Below are 16167 nucleotides of genomic sequence, written 5' to 3'. Positions count from 1 at the left end.
GGCTGCTTTCAAGGTTTCTCATCTTTAATTTTTAGGAGTTTTTAATATGTCTTGTGACATTCTATCAATTTATCTTGTACAAGACACTTAGCTTCTTGAATCTGTAGATTTCTCTTTCTTGCCTGATTTGAGGAGTTTTTAACCATTATTTCTTTGAGTACTTTTCTAGACTCACTTGCTTCTACTCTCCTGGACCTTCAGTGACATAAATGCTGTGTCTTTTGTTCTAGTCCTACTATTCCCTAAGCCTTTCTTCATTTTTTTTCAGTTTATTTTTTTCTCAGTTGTTCTTATTGGGTGATTTCTATTAGTTTATCTCCCAGTTCACATATTTCTTTTTCCCTTTCTCCCCTCTATTCTGCTAGTGACTCCATCCACAGAACTTTTATTTTGGTTATATATTTTCAGTTCTAAAGTTTCCATTGGGTCTTTATATCTTTTATTTCCCTGCCATAACTTTTTCTTTGCTGAAGATTTCTATGTTTTCATTTGTTTCTAGGAGTTTTGTAATTGCTACTTGAAGCATTTTTATCGTGGCTGCTTTAAAATCTTAATTGTATAATTTTAATATTTCAGTCATCTCATATTGGCATCTTTTTTCATTTGGTTTGAGATCTTCCTGGTTCCTGGTATGAAAAGATTCTTTACTGGAGCTTGGAAATTTTCATATTCTGCTCTAAGACTCTTGCTCTTATTTAAGCCTTCTTTTTCATCTATCCTAGTCTGACACTGCTTCAGCAGGAGGCAGGGAAAGAGTGCCACCTCATCACTGTCAGGTGGAAGTAGAAGTGCAAGTTCTTCACTTGGCTTCCACTAGAACTTGAGGGGAAGAGTTCTTAATTACTGACAGAAGGGGGTGGTAGTTTGAAATCACCACGTGGTCTTCACTAACACTGCAGGGAGGGAAGGTTGTTACTGGCTGACAGGGATGAAAGTCCCAGCTTCCTTGGCTTTTCTGATACCATCCCTGTGGGAATTTGGGGGCACCTTGTTACAGCCTCAGAAGGGTAAAATTCTGGGGTCCTCACTTAGGCTTTGTTGATATGGATAGGACCCATGCTTTTTCTTTGGTATTTTGCTGAAGTAGCATGGCTATTGTCCAAAAGTTTTCTGTTTTTCTAGGCTGCTCTTTTCCTAGTCTTTTGGCTAATGGTCAGTCTTTTGTTAGGGTGGGTTTTTTTTGTTTTTTGTTTTTTGTTTTTGTCTGCCCTTGTTGGCGTGCCTGAGCTGCTAGCATCTTAGCACCAAGTCTGGGATTTATAAAGTTAAAAGAAAACCTAGAGAATTCACTTCCATGTTATTCCTTGAGTCCTGAGGTTCCTAGCTAGTTGCCTTTTTCTCTTTACCTTCCAGAGTCTTCTTATGTTTGTTTTATACATATCATCCAGGACTTATAATTGTGTTTAGTAGAAGTACAGGGAAAAGATATCTACTCTATTTTCCCAGAAGCAGAAGTCTTGATATTAGTGGAGGTCCTCTCCATGTAACATCAAAATATGAAAACAAATAGTTTTTTCCCAAAGAGAAATAAGAAGAAAATTCAAGTAATTCTGTTATTTCATCCCTAATACCTCCAAAAACCTAATTATTAGGGTTAACTTGTCACATCATCAAAGAATATTGCCTCAATCAATCTGAATAATTATTTATTTTACTAAAGGCCCAATTTTTTTTCCTGTGTATTTACTAGCAGTCTACAGTGGCAAGAGATTCTGTGGGTTACACAGAAATATATTCCTGATTAAGGGAGAAAATAGAGAGCTTCATTCTTTTCAATTTAAAATAAGTCCTTTAAAAAAAAAATTAAAAAAATAAATAAATAAAAAATAAAAAAAGTCCTTTAGTACTAGAAACAGAAAATAAGAGTCATTTGCTGGATATCTCCTATATTTAATGCATGGGAGACACAAATGCTAAAACATGAGAAAGAAATGCAAACCATTAAATAAGTAAAATGGAATCAAGTAATTGTGATTCAGTGCTATGGGAATACGAAAAAGGCATGAATAATTATGAATCGAGATTTAGTGAAGGGATTCACAGAAATAGCACTTAAGCTGGATTGAGAAGGACTTGTTCATTCAATATTTACCACCTGCCTACTATATACTGGGCTCCTTGGTGGTAGCTGCAGAATGAATGGTATTTTGACAGAGACAGGGAAATGGACTGGCCTGGACGGAGGGTAGGTACTTGAGTAATAGAGATAGCTCAAACACACATAAAAATGTAGGGTGCCAAACAGAACATATTAAAACAGTTATAGGGATCCCTGGGTGGCGCAGCGGTTTAGCGCATGCCTTTGGCCCAGGGCACGATCCTGGAGACCCGGAATCGAATCCCACATCGGGCTCCCGGTGCATGGAGCCTGCTTCTCCCTCTGCCTATGTCTCTGCCTCTCTCTCTCTCTATCTCTGTGTGACTATCATAAATAAATAAAAATTAAAAAATAAAATAAAATAAAACAGTTATGAGCTGTGCTGTTTGAAAATTCATTAAATTTGGAAACACTAAATTACACTAATAGCCTTATTAGCTAATTTTCATTCGCTCTTTTTACATGCCAGGTATCATAGCTAAGTGATTTATATATGTAACATTTTATTTAATTTTCATATCAAGCATATTCAGTAGGAATTATCCACTTTGTAAATATGAGAAGCCTCAGGCTTAGAAAAATAAGTATCATATCTATAATCATACAGTTAGAAAGTAAGGAAGCTAGGATTCAACCCAGTCTGAGTAAAGAGTCTCTATCTACCTACTACACTAGAATATAGCAGGCAATAAATTATGGAATTTAGCTACGCATTTAAAAATGCTTACCTTGGGGTTTCATGCACATGAATGTTGTTTTACAGATGTAGATGGCATGCACCTGGGCAAAAAAGTCAGCATCCCCAGAGATATCATGTTGGAAGAATTATCCCATCTCAGTAACCGTGGCGCCAGACTATTTAAGATGCGACAAAGAAGATCTGATAAGTACACATTTGAAAATTTCCAGTATGAATCTAAAGCACAAATTAATGTAGGTATAAGTTGACTATGTGGTATCTAAATAAATGGGTAGCATTTCTAAGTGTATATGTGTCACTACATTCCCAAACAAGTATTCTACATATTTATTTAACATATTTTTTCTGTTAATTCTGTTAGACTTTTCTTTCACGATAATAAATAGTTTAGATGAATAAACAAAAGAAGTATTATATATGTTATGAGTATCTTTTTAGTTCAGTAGGGACATTGCAAACCCATAAATTTGGCACTGAAAAGCTGGTCTGCTCTGCTAAGAGGAGGGGGAGGGAATGGAGATTGGTGGAACTAAAAGTTTCCATGGTCTTATCTTTACTAGTTAAATGTTTGGGGTGAAACACTTCCAAAGCACACAGCACTCCACAAAGTAAGCATAAGCATTTTATTGGCTGAGTACATCCTGGCACTGAAATGTGCCTGAGATCTACATAGCTGAGCTTCTCTCACTCAAGGCATTTATTCCACATCGTGTAGGGAAGTCTGATTCCTATTAACAACAAAACCAAGGTGGACAAAACTCTTTAGACAAAAGTTTTTCTCAGCTCCAAATTAATAAACAAATGAACAAATTAATTACATTATAGTTTACAAATTGCATTAATACGATATTCTTTTAAACTGTCATGTAGAGAGATTGTAGAGGAAGAAGTTCATAGTAGGAAAACAACTAGCTTTGGGGAATTGGCTTTAAAAATAAAATACCAGGCATGAAGAATCAAAAAGGAATAAAGCATTGATTCTAAATTTGAAGAGGTGGTGGTGACTACAATAAATTATGGCTTTATTTACTGAGGGTTTCTTTCTATAGCTATGGGAAGTCTGTAAGATTATTTGTGAATTTAAACTCAAACATTTGCCAGCTGCCATCACTACTATGTTGTTTTAAGTGGACATCTCACTTCTTTACAACAAACAGACTAGCTTCTCTGAGATCTCTCATCACAATTACTAAAATACATTACAGAACTAACATCCACACCCACAAACACTGTTAGTCATTCAAAATATCTGTTTTTCTGGTTAACAATAAATACAAGGGGATAACTTAAATAATTTCTTTTTCACACTAATAAGCATCCTTCAACATCCATAGATAAAGTCTAGTTATAAATATGAATTCAGTTAGACATCAAATCTTACTGAAATATAGTATTTATATTTGTGAGGGATGATTTTTCACTTCAAGTCATGGATAAATATGTTATATTACCCTATAATTATGTCTAATATCTACTTATCAAAATGTCTGTAGCTAATATGGTATAAGCCTAAAATAATCCCTATCCCGGCTGATAGAGTCTAATTATATAATCATACTCTTTTAATAATGACAACAGAGGAGCAGCTTTAAGGAGTAGTATAGAATAAGGTGGCTTAAGGAAATTCTTTGAGAAGTCATCTTCAAGTCTAGACTTCTGAATAAATGAATAAATCCAGTTTTCATAACTTATACTTACATCTCTAATCTGCACTTTAACTACAATTCTGGGGGAAGGCACAATGAGTTTTTAAATATCCTTATGAACACAACATATTCCGTCATCACCAGTATCTCATGCTATTGACAATAACCTGTGGCCAAATGTTCTGATTAAACAAAGAATGTGAGAATATGCCTTCGATATTGCTAGAAGGTTGAACACTAAATAGATAAAATAGTCCAAAATAGGCATATTGAAATAAACAATTAAATGCGGATAAGCAACTCAGAGCAATAAACAATAATAATGTATGCAATGAACAAGTATGGCATTAAGTTACATAACATACTCTAAAATCTGATGAAATCTACTCTCTAGAAATGAGGAAAGTAGTGTTCAAGGAAGTATATTGGTTTGTCTTAAGCAACACATAATGAGGAAGACTGAAATCCAGATCTCAGAATTCTAGAATTCTTGGCACTGACACTTACCATGGTGTAATTAAAGGAAACTGGGCTGGAAACCAGGATAGTCATGCAATTTTGAGTCAATTTAAAAGTTTCTTTGGTTTCATGGACCTCTTTTTATATTTAGAAAATAAGGAAATGGACTCAAATGTTCTCTAAAGTGCCTTCTTTAACAATTTTTGTTTAATTCTAAAAATGACCTCAAATGATCATTGAGGAAAATAGTGAGTCACATTATATAATAATATTATTTGCTTTATCAAGGCACTAGATTACAACTTGGAGCAAGTCTTATTAATAGGATAGGATTTTTAAAAACAATGTTAGGTTCAGGTCTATTTCCATTCATTTATTTATACTTTTGACAAATATTTATTGGGTGCCTACTGTGTTCTAGATACAATACTGGTTGCTCAAAGATAAATAAATACAGCTTTTGTGTAGTGAAGGAGAAACAAAATAACATTGAAAGATAGAAAAAAGTATTACTTATAGTCTACTTCTTGAATCATCTTAAAATGATTTATGTCATATTTTCCTAATTTATTGACTACATTTTTTGAAATGAGCTTTTTCTGCTTCCCTCAAAATAATTATTTAACTCTATATACATTTCTTATTTTATTAAAATGTTTAGGACATCATTAGATGAAAATATAGGCAACTCCCTGGTAATTTAATGCCATTTTTTGAAATATTATCATTTTAAAAATTAAAAAAATAAGGGCAGCTTTGGTCTTACTCCACTGCTGAGAAACTGGCAAATTCAAGCCACACAAACCTTATGACATAAATAATAACAGGAAATGTGCTTTCTTAAATTAAGATACATTTCTTCATTTCCACACAAGCTAATTTTGAAGCCCTAGTTCATGAATTGATTACATTCTTTTTTTAAAATCTTTTTTTAAAGTAGGCTCCATGCCCAGCATGGAGCCCAATGCAGGGCTTGAACTCATGACTCTGAGATCACGACCTGGGCTGAGATCTAGAGTTGGATGCTTAACTGACTGAGCCACACAGGTGCCCTTAAGTGATGAAATTCTTACATCAACGGGCAAAAAATAAAATGGATGAAGAAAATGAGCATTAAAAAAATAATAAAATAGAAGATAATTATCATCTTATAGATAAAATAGAAGATATATCATCTTATAGATAAAATAGAAGATAATTATCATGAATCATGATTCATGATAATTAAAATTATCATCTATAAATCATTATAAAATGATATTGAGGAAGTAATCCACATTTTATAATAAAGACTACATATGTATCTATGTAACTATGGGCTTTTTGAAATCCTTTGAAATCTAAATAATACTGGGAAAAGGGAAAGTATACTATAAAAAGTAATTCTAAAATAGTACTAAATTAAATATACTGAGTTCTCAAAATATATTTATTTTGTGCAAAAAATAACTTCTACTATGTATTTGGCACAAATTTTAGAACAGGGTTTTTAGAAAATCCTTTTATTTCTATTGATATTTCAATAGAAATCATGTAATAGACATTATCCATGTGTTTATAACTTCTATGGTTATTACCTATAAGATGCTGCTCTAGTTTTATTTTGTTTAGGGTCAACCTAACTGAAATTAAAAGGAAATACATTCTCATTTATATTTCAACTTTCTCTGAAGGGAATCACACATGATGGAACTCTGTAATTTAAGGCTTATGTCATAACTAAAGTAAGCTGCTCCCCAACTATTATTAGGTTTTGTTTGTATACTTAACGATGACAATAGAGGTACTGGGTGTCTCCTGATAATTAATGACTAGCTAGAAGCAGTTGCTTGTCCTGGTCCCCAATTCCCAGGGAAAAGTCTCCAAAGAAAGTCAGTAATACAAATCTTAAATTACCATAGACAGGATGATTTGTAAGTTTAGGTGCAATGTATTTCATGGACGCATTTCAGGAACTTAGAAAAAGAATTTTTAAAAAATATTTTATTTATTCATTATTCATGAGCAACAGAGAGAGAGAGAGAGAGGCAGAGACACAGGCAGAGGGAGAAGCAGGCTCCATGCCCGACGTGGGACTCGATCCCAGGTCTCCAGGATCATGTCCTGGGCTTCAAGCGGCGCCAAACCGCTGTGCCACTGGGGCTGCCCGAAAAAGAATTTCAAATGCATGATATTCTTATATTTATTTCAACTGGCTTTTTATTTATAACTAATGTTTTAGGCGGTGGTGTCAGTTCAGAGTGAGAAAAGATACAAATCTAGTCAAATAAGTCTAAGACTTAGGATAATGGCTCTTTTCAAAATGCTAAATACTAATGTTTCTGAGTCCAGTAGGAATTGTTCTAAATTTTGAGGAACCTTGGGTGGCTCAGTTCATTAAACATCTGCCTTCTACTCAGGTCATGATCCCAGGGTCCTGTGATCAAGAGCTGAGTCAAGCTCCCTGCTAAGCAAATTATCTGCTTCTCCCTCTCCTCCTGGGCTTGTGCTCTCTGTCACTATCTCTGTCTCTGTCTCTCTGTCTCTGTCTCTCTCTCTCTCAAAGAAACAAATAAAATCTTTAAGAAAAAAAAAAGGAAATTGTACAATATTGCTTGTGGAGTAAAGTGTAAACTCTTCTGCCCAGTAATCAAGACCTTGCGCTCACCTAATAAACATGACCTCTCAGGCTTTTTTGCCCCTTTCTACAAGCCAGCTCACCGTTGCTAACATGTGCCCTAATCATTTCCATAGCAGCTTTCCCCACGGTGCTACAAAGAATAAGCCAAATGTAAAAGGCACCTGGAGAGTGGCTGTGGGTGGGGAAAGCCTGAGAATAAGGATAAACTATCTTTAAGTAATAAAATGTAAAAATTATTTTTCACCATATCATGTTATAAATAAATGCAGAAGTGAAAAAGCATCTGAAAATATTTTGTGTTTATGTCACACAGAGAAAAGTCAAAATTGGTTTTTATTCACTAAATTTTTCTTTCTGAAGTTAAAAAAATTTGATTTTATGTACTTTTTAGATAGATTGGCTTCTTTTTAAAACACACATTTCTCAAAAAAAAAAAAATAAAATAAAACACACATTTCTCAATATAATTAAAACAATGCTTTATTATAGAGATAAGGGTTAGTCATGCTTCTGAGGATAACACCTATTACAATGTCTTTTTTCTCCATTAAAATTCAAATTGTTTTAAAAAGTGCTGTATTATCATCATAGAATAAATCCTAAATTATAATAGTAAAACAAATTCACCTATAGCTTGGAAGACAAACATCTCTTTTAAGCATTTGATTTCCTAGAATTCTCAAGTTTTTCCTTTTATACACCTATGCAGCTTCAAGTATAAATATTTTTTATGGGTAGCCTGGGTGGCTCAGTGGTTTAGCACTGCCTTCAGTCCAGGGTATGATCCTGGAGACCCGGGATCAAGTCCCACGTCGGGTTCCCTGCATGGAGCCTGCTTCTCCCTCTGCCTGTGTCTCTATCTCTCTCTTTCTCTCTGTGTCTCTCATGAATAAATAAATAAATAAAATCTTTAAAAATAAATATTTTTTATACACAACTAGTGTCCACATTTCAGATTAAATTTTAAAACAAGGGCAGCCCCGGTGGCTCAGTGGTTTAGCACCGCCTGCAGCCCGGGGTGTGATCCTGAAGACCTGGGATCGAGTCCCACATCAGGCTCCCTGCATGGAGCCTGCTTCTCCCTCTGCCTGTGTCTCTGCCTCTCTCTCCCTCTCTCTCTGAATAAATAAATCTTTTTAAAAATTTTAAACAAGACAAATTAAAGAATATAATTAAATCCCACTATAAACAAAATAGTAATGTAACAATGGCAAAGCCAAATGTTTGGCCAGTATGCTCTATATTATTAGATTAATAAAGAATTAAAAATTTAATAGATTCACCTTTACAGGGACTTTGTGAACAGTACATTAAATAATTGATACAAAGCCCTAGACATAGTGTCTGGTACATAGTAAGGTTCAATGAATTATTATTAACTGGAGTGTCATCATTAAACATATCTTAGGTTAATATCAGTAAAATTTCTCATTCAATAGCTCAATCAACTATGTATAAATTATTGAGGCCCCAAGAAACAAGGAAGTGGCACTGTACTTAAATTCTAGATACAAATCGAGTTTTGCACATATGGTATCTCCTATTAGTGCATCTAATATTTTTGAGTTTTCAGCAGTGTTTACTCTTGGTCACATACAGCACAGCATTGCCATGCAGAATGGGAAACTGGATGGAAGCAACCTCGAAGGTGGCTCACAACAAGCCCCGTCTACTCCTCCCAACACCCCAGATCCGCGGAGTCCCCCAAACCCAGAAAACATCGCACCAGGTAACTTTCTCCTTACAAACAATAAATAAACAATAAATAGAAAGAAATTGTATGCACTTAACTATATCACTCGTGTCATTTGGATTTTTAGTAAATGGCATCTAAATGACATGGCTTTACCCATTTTATATCTATTTTGTGGTTAAGTTCAAGATAAATATAGATATTTAGATCTAAGGAGTCATATAAAACATTTACCATGTTTTTTCAGATGGTTCACTGTATGTGTTGGCAATCATCTTCTTTTTAAAAGTTGAGTCATTTGTAGTTATATTGAAATTCTATTTGTATAGGACTACCATTTGTGAAGTGCTGTGATGTAGATGGTCTTTAATTTCAAAAATAACTCTAATATATTTATTACAATCCTCATTTTATGAATTAAGAAACTGAGGTCATAAATGGCAATAAACTTATATTGACTGATCAAGAATTAAATCCAGATACCAAATTTACAGATGCCTCACAAAAGTGAACTTGTGGAGATTATTTTCATTATTCTCTGCTTCCTTAAAGGACTTAAATGCAATTCTTCAAGGCTGCATATTTATTAACTTCAAAGAGAAGCAGATCCTTATTCAGTCAGTATGTGTTGTTCAGAAATATTGTTAGATTTTGAAATATTAAATCTGTCACACAAACATGATCTATTTAGACAATACCTTTTCAAAATAACTGACAGCGAGTACTTCAAGTATGTCCTCAAGAGTAATGTACAAAGTAGATTTTTTAAAGGTTCAAATACTTCTATCTTGAAATTAGCAGTATCTATGTCATATTTTTGTAAAATAGTAAATTTAGCAAAAGCAATTCTAGAATTCTTCTTAAACTGCAATAGTTTTTGAAAATATGTATGTAAAGCAACTACATCATATTAAATGTTACTTAAAAATAAATTGTCAGTCATTGATGAGCTTAGGTTTATTAGGACATTCTTATTGAACACGATGAAAAAATGTATTGATAGATATAACAAAATGGCACCGAAGGAGACCAAGTACACACTTAGAATGCATAGAGCTTTGAAGTGAAGCACTGTAGCAAAGTTTGCAAATAGCTTTCAAGTAGCCTTTTTGGTGGTAGAAAAGCAGGTAACAGATTCTACATGTATAGCATTAAGTACACAGAAGAAAAACTAGCTTTAAAATTAGATCTGGGTTCAACCTTCTGGCTTTTTCCACCTCTGCCCATTTTACTACTGTGTTGGGAAGGAAAGTAATTTTCTTTGAGTCTCTGTTTTCCTAATTGGTAAAATAAGGAAAACAAATCTCACTGTACAGGGTTGTGAAAATAAAGTGTGGTAAATATAGGCCCATACATAATAAAATATAGTAGTCCTCCTTATCCACAGAGGATACACCCAAAACCCCAGAGGGTGCCTAAAATTGTGGGTAGTATTGAATTCTATGTACACAACATTTTTTTCCAGCCATACACACTTATGATAAAGTTGAATTTATCAATTAGGCACAGGAAGAGATCAACAATAACAAAAATAAAATAGAAAAATTATAATATGCTGTAATAAAGCTTATGTGGTCTCTCTCTCTCTTTCAAAATATCTTATTGTACTGTATTTACTCTTTCTCCTGTGATGGTGTAAGATGATAAAATGCCTGTGTGGTGAGATGAAATGAGGCGAATGACATAGGCACTGTGACCTAGCATTAGGCAACTATTGACTTTCTGACCATGCATCAAAAGGAGGAGCATCTGCTTTGGGACAGGACTGGACTTGGAAAACTGCCTTTAACTGAAGCCACGGAAAGCAAAACCATAGATAAGAGGGAAACTACTGTACTTAGCTAAAGTTAATTCTTTCCTTATCAACTTTATAACCTTAAAAGACAATACTGTGCATACTCTTTTATCTCCAACTACTATTAGACAACCTCTTGCTTTTCTAATGTTTGGAGTGTTCTTGTTTGTTTCAACAATTAAGAGAAGACATATAGAAAGTTTGTGTTGGTCAGTCTGGTACTCTCAACACTAAGTTAGAACTTTTATTATATAGTCATCATTATAAACTATGTAATTGCAAAAGGAATAAAAAATGATGTCTACCCTCAACAATTTATAGATAAGGAGACAGTACAAAAGTTCATGTTGCATTTGTTATCTCACTTTCTCTCTGCATACATAATTTAATATCATGCATGTATTTTTTTCTCTCAGAAATATATATATACACACATATATAAATATTTATATATATATAAAGAGAAGGTTTAAAAGTATAAACTGACACAGCTCTTTAAATCTAAATACCCAACTATTAAATATTCAGAAATGTCTACGTAACATAGACTAAAAAAAGGGGGAGTTTAGAGGTTATCAAATAGCTTGTCCTGAAACAAGAGTAACGGATCCTTCCTTCTTGGTTGATAAGTTGGAAAGTATAGCAAATTGAGGAAGCAAACTTTAGCTTCTCCTAATTTAGCAAACATTTTTATTGGTTAACATGCTACGTATCCAAAAGCTAACTTTTCTTAAACATGAATCAATAAGAGTATTATGATGCCATAATATTACAGGAATTAAGTTCCTCTGAATTTAAATCAGTTGTGTTAAGGGCATTATTTTGAAATCAAGCAAGAAGTTTTATTATGTAGCATTGCTGAACCATAATATACCTGAAAGCTTGAACATATGCACATTCTTTCCTGTACATAATTCAGCATATCAGAAAAAGAAAAGAGTTAGTTGATTCTATCTATAAAAAGAAATTGGAAAACCTGGAATATTAAAAAAAAGTGAAAAGATTAGACCTCTTATCATCTTTCAATGCAATAGGCAATTATGAAACTCTTAAAGTGATTATAAACATGATGTAGAAACATTCAAAAGCATTCCAAAAGAGAAACAAAAGCAAAAATGAATTATTGGGACTTCATCAAGATAAAAACTTCTGCACAGCAAAAGAAATAGTCAACACAACTAAAAGACAACCTATAGAATGGGAGAAGATATTTGTAAATGACCTATCAGATAAAGGGCTAGTATCCAAGATCTATAAAGAACTTATTAAACTCAACAGCAATAAAACAAACAATCCAATCATGAAATGGGCAAAAGACATTAACAGAAATCTCACAGAGGAAGACAGACATGGCCAACAAGCACATGAGAAAATGCTCCACATCACTGGCCATCAGGGAAATACAAATCAAAATCACAATGAGATACCACCTCACACCAGTGAGAATGGGGAAAATTAACAAAGCAGGAAACCACAAATGTCGGAGAGGATGTGGAGAAAGAGGAACCCTACTGCACTGTTGGTGGGAATGTGAACTGGTGCAGCCACTCTGGAAAACTGTGTGGAGGTTCCTCAAGGAGTTAAAAATAGATCTGCCCTACGACCCAGCAATTGCACTGCTGGGGATTTACCCCAAAGATACAGATGCAATGAAATGCTGGGACACCTGCACCCCGATGTTTCTAGCAGCAATGTCCACAATAGCCAAACTGTGAAAGGAGCCTCGTATCCCTCAAAAGATGAATGGATACAGAAGATGTGGTCTATGTACACAACGGAATATTACTCAGCCATTAGAAACGACAAACAAATACCCACCATTTGCTTCGACGTGGATGGAACTGGAGGGTATTATGCTGAGTGAAATAAGTCAATCGGAGAAGGACAAACATTATATGGTCTCATTCATTTGGGGAATATAAAAATTAGTGAAAGGGAATAAAGGGAAAGGAGAGAAAAATGAGTGAAAATATCAGTGAGGGTGACAAAGCATGAGAGGCACCTAACTCTAGGAAATGAACAAGGGGTAGTGGAAAGGAAGGTGGGCGGGGGGTTGGGGTGACTGGGTGATGGCCACTGAGGGGGGCACTTGGTGGGATGAGCACTGGATGTTATGCTTTATGTTGGCAAATTGAACTCCAATAAAAAAAATTTTTTAAAAGTATTCCAAGCAAAGTTGATTAGAAATAAAATACACTTGAATATATACTAGAATTATAGTTATGCGATCATTATGTTTATGGGTAAAAAATACTGAAAAAAATACACAGAGGTAACATAATTGTATTAGGATGGTGGGATTTCAAGGAATTTTTTAAAATATAAAATTCTAAAATTTCCAGTTTCTAGATGACTGACATCTGATCACTTTTAGGAAAGGAATGGGAAATAAAATGTGCAAGTTATGATAATGGAGTTATGTATACTATACAAATGGAAAAGCAAAACAAAACAAAACAAATGGAACACGCCCCTAGGGGAGACAGGAAAGGCTAAGTAGAAGATGGAACCTCAAGCTAAGGCTTAAAAGTAGGAATTTGCAGGTGGCATGAAGTAGAAAGAGCATTCCGGGCACAGGGAACTAATGGAACAAGGAAGCAGAGAAGCATAACGGGACACAAGTGTCAAGTAGGTCTAAGTTCTGGAGCATAAATATGTGAGAGGAGAATGACAGGAGATGAGGTAGGATGGGGGTATGGCCACGTGTGCCATGTTGAGTAATCTAGGTTTTTGTCACGGGGAGCCATCATGGCACCTTAAGAAAGGGAGGTCAGTGATGTGATCCAGTCTTCCAGTTAAAAAGGTCACTCAAGCAGCAGTGTGGAGGGTACAGGGAAGGGGTTGGGAGCTAAAGGTTTAGTATGAAGGCTATTGTGAAAGCCCAGGCAAGAGCTGGCCAAGGCCTGAGCCAAGGCAGTAGTAACAGAAATGAAGAGGAAAGAAGGAATTTTCTAGAGCAAGTTTTCCCAATGTTCTGTTTACAAATCCCTAGCCCTGAGATTTGGAGACCATATCTGAGACTTACGGAAGCCAAATCTCTGGAGGGAAGAACCCATTATACACATTTTAAATAGAGCCCAAAGTGACTCAGAAACAAAGGTTGATAGCCACTATTTTAGGATCCCTAAGAAGCACAGCTGGTAATACTTAATGATTTGTTGTGGGAATGAGGGGATATTTAGGATAATGTTCTGTCTTGGGCATCTAAGAGTAGACGGATAACATTGACCAAGATAACCAATATAGAAGAAGCAAGAGGTAGTAGACAATGGCTACATATAGGTCTAGACAGATTATTAAGAGGAATATTCATTTGGACAAATACACGGGTGGTTGAACAGAAGGGCCTAGAGATTAAAAAAAAAAAAAAGAGTCATCAATATGTAGGTCACAATTAAAACGATGAATATAAATGGAATTTTCTAGGCAGAATGTATAGTATAAGAAAAGAGGTTTGACTAAGTAAGTGGACAGCAGAAAAAAGAAGTCTGTCAGAAGAGATTACCATGAGATCCTGGAGGTAATCAAAAGAAAATTTAATTACCGCAAGCAAATAACTGCCTAGAGATGGCATTATCAGCAAGATATTTTGGAGGAGATAAACTCTTTAGTATAAAGGAAGGATAGGCATGATTTGACAGGAGAAAATAGAAAACATAGAACATCAGAAGAATGTAAAAGTAAGAATAATCAAATGGTAAAGGGTTTTGACATAGTGGAAAAGAGAATTATGCAAAAGACACGATGAGGCAGTATGGTGGTGTAGATAGAGAGTACACAGCTGCCTTTGAATACTTGAAGAATGTCACTTGATGCATGTGAAAATGGTTTAAAGTTTATGCCAAAATTTGTGTGATTTTTAAATGGCACTTACAAAAAATTTCCAGCTCCCACAAGAAGTTGAGGTGAGACCAGAAGCAGGAAAGTTAGGTAAGAAATCTTTAAGAACAAAGTAAACATAGGATGAGCACATCAGGGAAGATCAGTGTGGAAATAAGGCTCTTCACCATTTTGAAGCTTAAACGGTTTGCAGATCACTCGGCAGCTTAAGATAGATAATACCTAAGTATTATCTCTAATGAATCAGCTCCCAGAAGAGGGAGATTTTGTCTTCATTGCTTCCTCCCCAGCATCCAGACCACAGTAGACACCAAATATATATTTTTAACTTAATTCATTCTCCATGGTATCCAAAGCCTTCTCTAAATTAACGTAAGGGAAACAAATTTTCAAAATTACGTGAGTAGCTTCACGGAACAAATGCATACTAAGATAATCAAGGAAGAAATAACTGTATGATTTGGTATAATTAAACACTGAGAGAAGTGGTTTCTTTTGAAAATTCCGTAAGTTGCAAGGGGTTAAAAATGTCTTACAGTTTCAGACTACTGTTTTCTGAGAGACCGTAAAAAGGATGCATTCTTCATAGATTCCCTCTTGCTTGAAAAATTAAACATGGTAAACTGTTAGGTGGAGTTCAGTGACTCCCAGGCATTCTGTATTTATTCTTGCTCTATTTTTTTAAAGGATATTCTGGACCACTGAAGGAGATTCCTCCTGAAAAGTTCAACACCACGGCTGTTCCTAAGTACTATCAGTCGCCCTGGGAACAGGCCATTAGCGGTGATCCGGAGCTTTTAGAGGCTTTATACCCTAAATTTTTCATGCCTGAAGGAAAAGCAGAACTGCCTGATTACAGGAGCTTTAACAGGTAATCCAATTATCTTGGGTGATACTGTTGGCATGTAATACTGAGGCTTCTATATAGTGGTATGGAGAACTAAATTCTCTGGTAGAAAAAAAATTTTTTTTTAAAGATTTTATTTATTTATTCATGAGAGACTACACACACACACACACAGAGGGAGAATGAGAGAGAGAGAGAGAGGCAGAGACACAGGCAGAGGGAGAAGTAGGCTCCATGCAGGGAGCCCCATGTGAGACTCAATCCTGGGTCTCCAGGATCACGCCATGGGCCAAAGGCAGGAGCTAAACCGCTGAGCCACCCAGGGATCCCCAGAAATTTTCTTTTAAGAATAGATTCAAAATAGCAATATAGGATAACTTACACAAGCCTAGGCAAGGTCTCATTGTTGCAATATTACTAATATGGCAAGCCTCGTATTTTTTAGTACAAAAATGAAGGAAATGATTCA

General features: G+C 35.0%; 1 protein-coding gene across 1 annotated transcript in view; it reads left to right on the top strand.

Annotated features, from left to right (window-relative positions):
- Positions 1-16167, top strand: part of MYOZ2 (myozenin 2) — a 43730-nt gene that overhangs the window by 13772 nt on the left and 13791 nt on the right. The window contains exons 3-5 of the mRNA XM_038581759.1: positions 2862-3031; positions 9123-9252; positions 15539-15722. Of these exons, the coding sequence (XP_038437687.1) occupies positions 2862-3031; positions 9123-9252; positions 15539-15722 (484 nt within the window). The remainder of the gene's footprint in view (positions 1-2861; positions 3032-9122; positions 9253-15538; positions 15723-16167) is intronic.

This window comes from Canis lupus, chromosome 32 (genome assembly GCF_011100685.1).
Source record: "Canis lupus familiaris isolate Mischka breed German Shepherd chromosome 32, alternate assembly UU_Cfam_GSD_1.0, whole genome shotgun sequence".
Taxonomy (NCBI): Eukaryota; Metazoa; Chordata; class Mammalia; order Carnivora; family Canidae; genus Canis; species Canis lupus.
The sequence above is the reverse complement of the archived record's forward strand: the minus strand, read 5'-3'. Positions and strand labels throughout refer to the sequence as shown.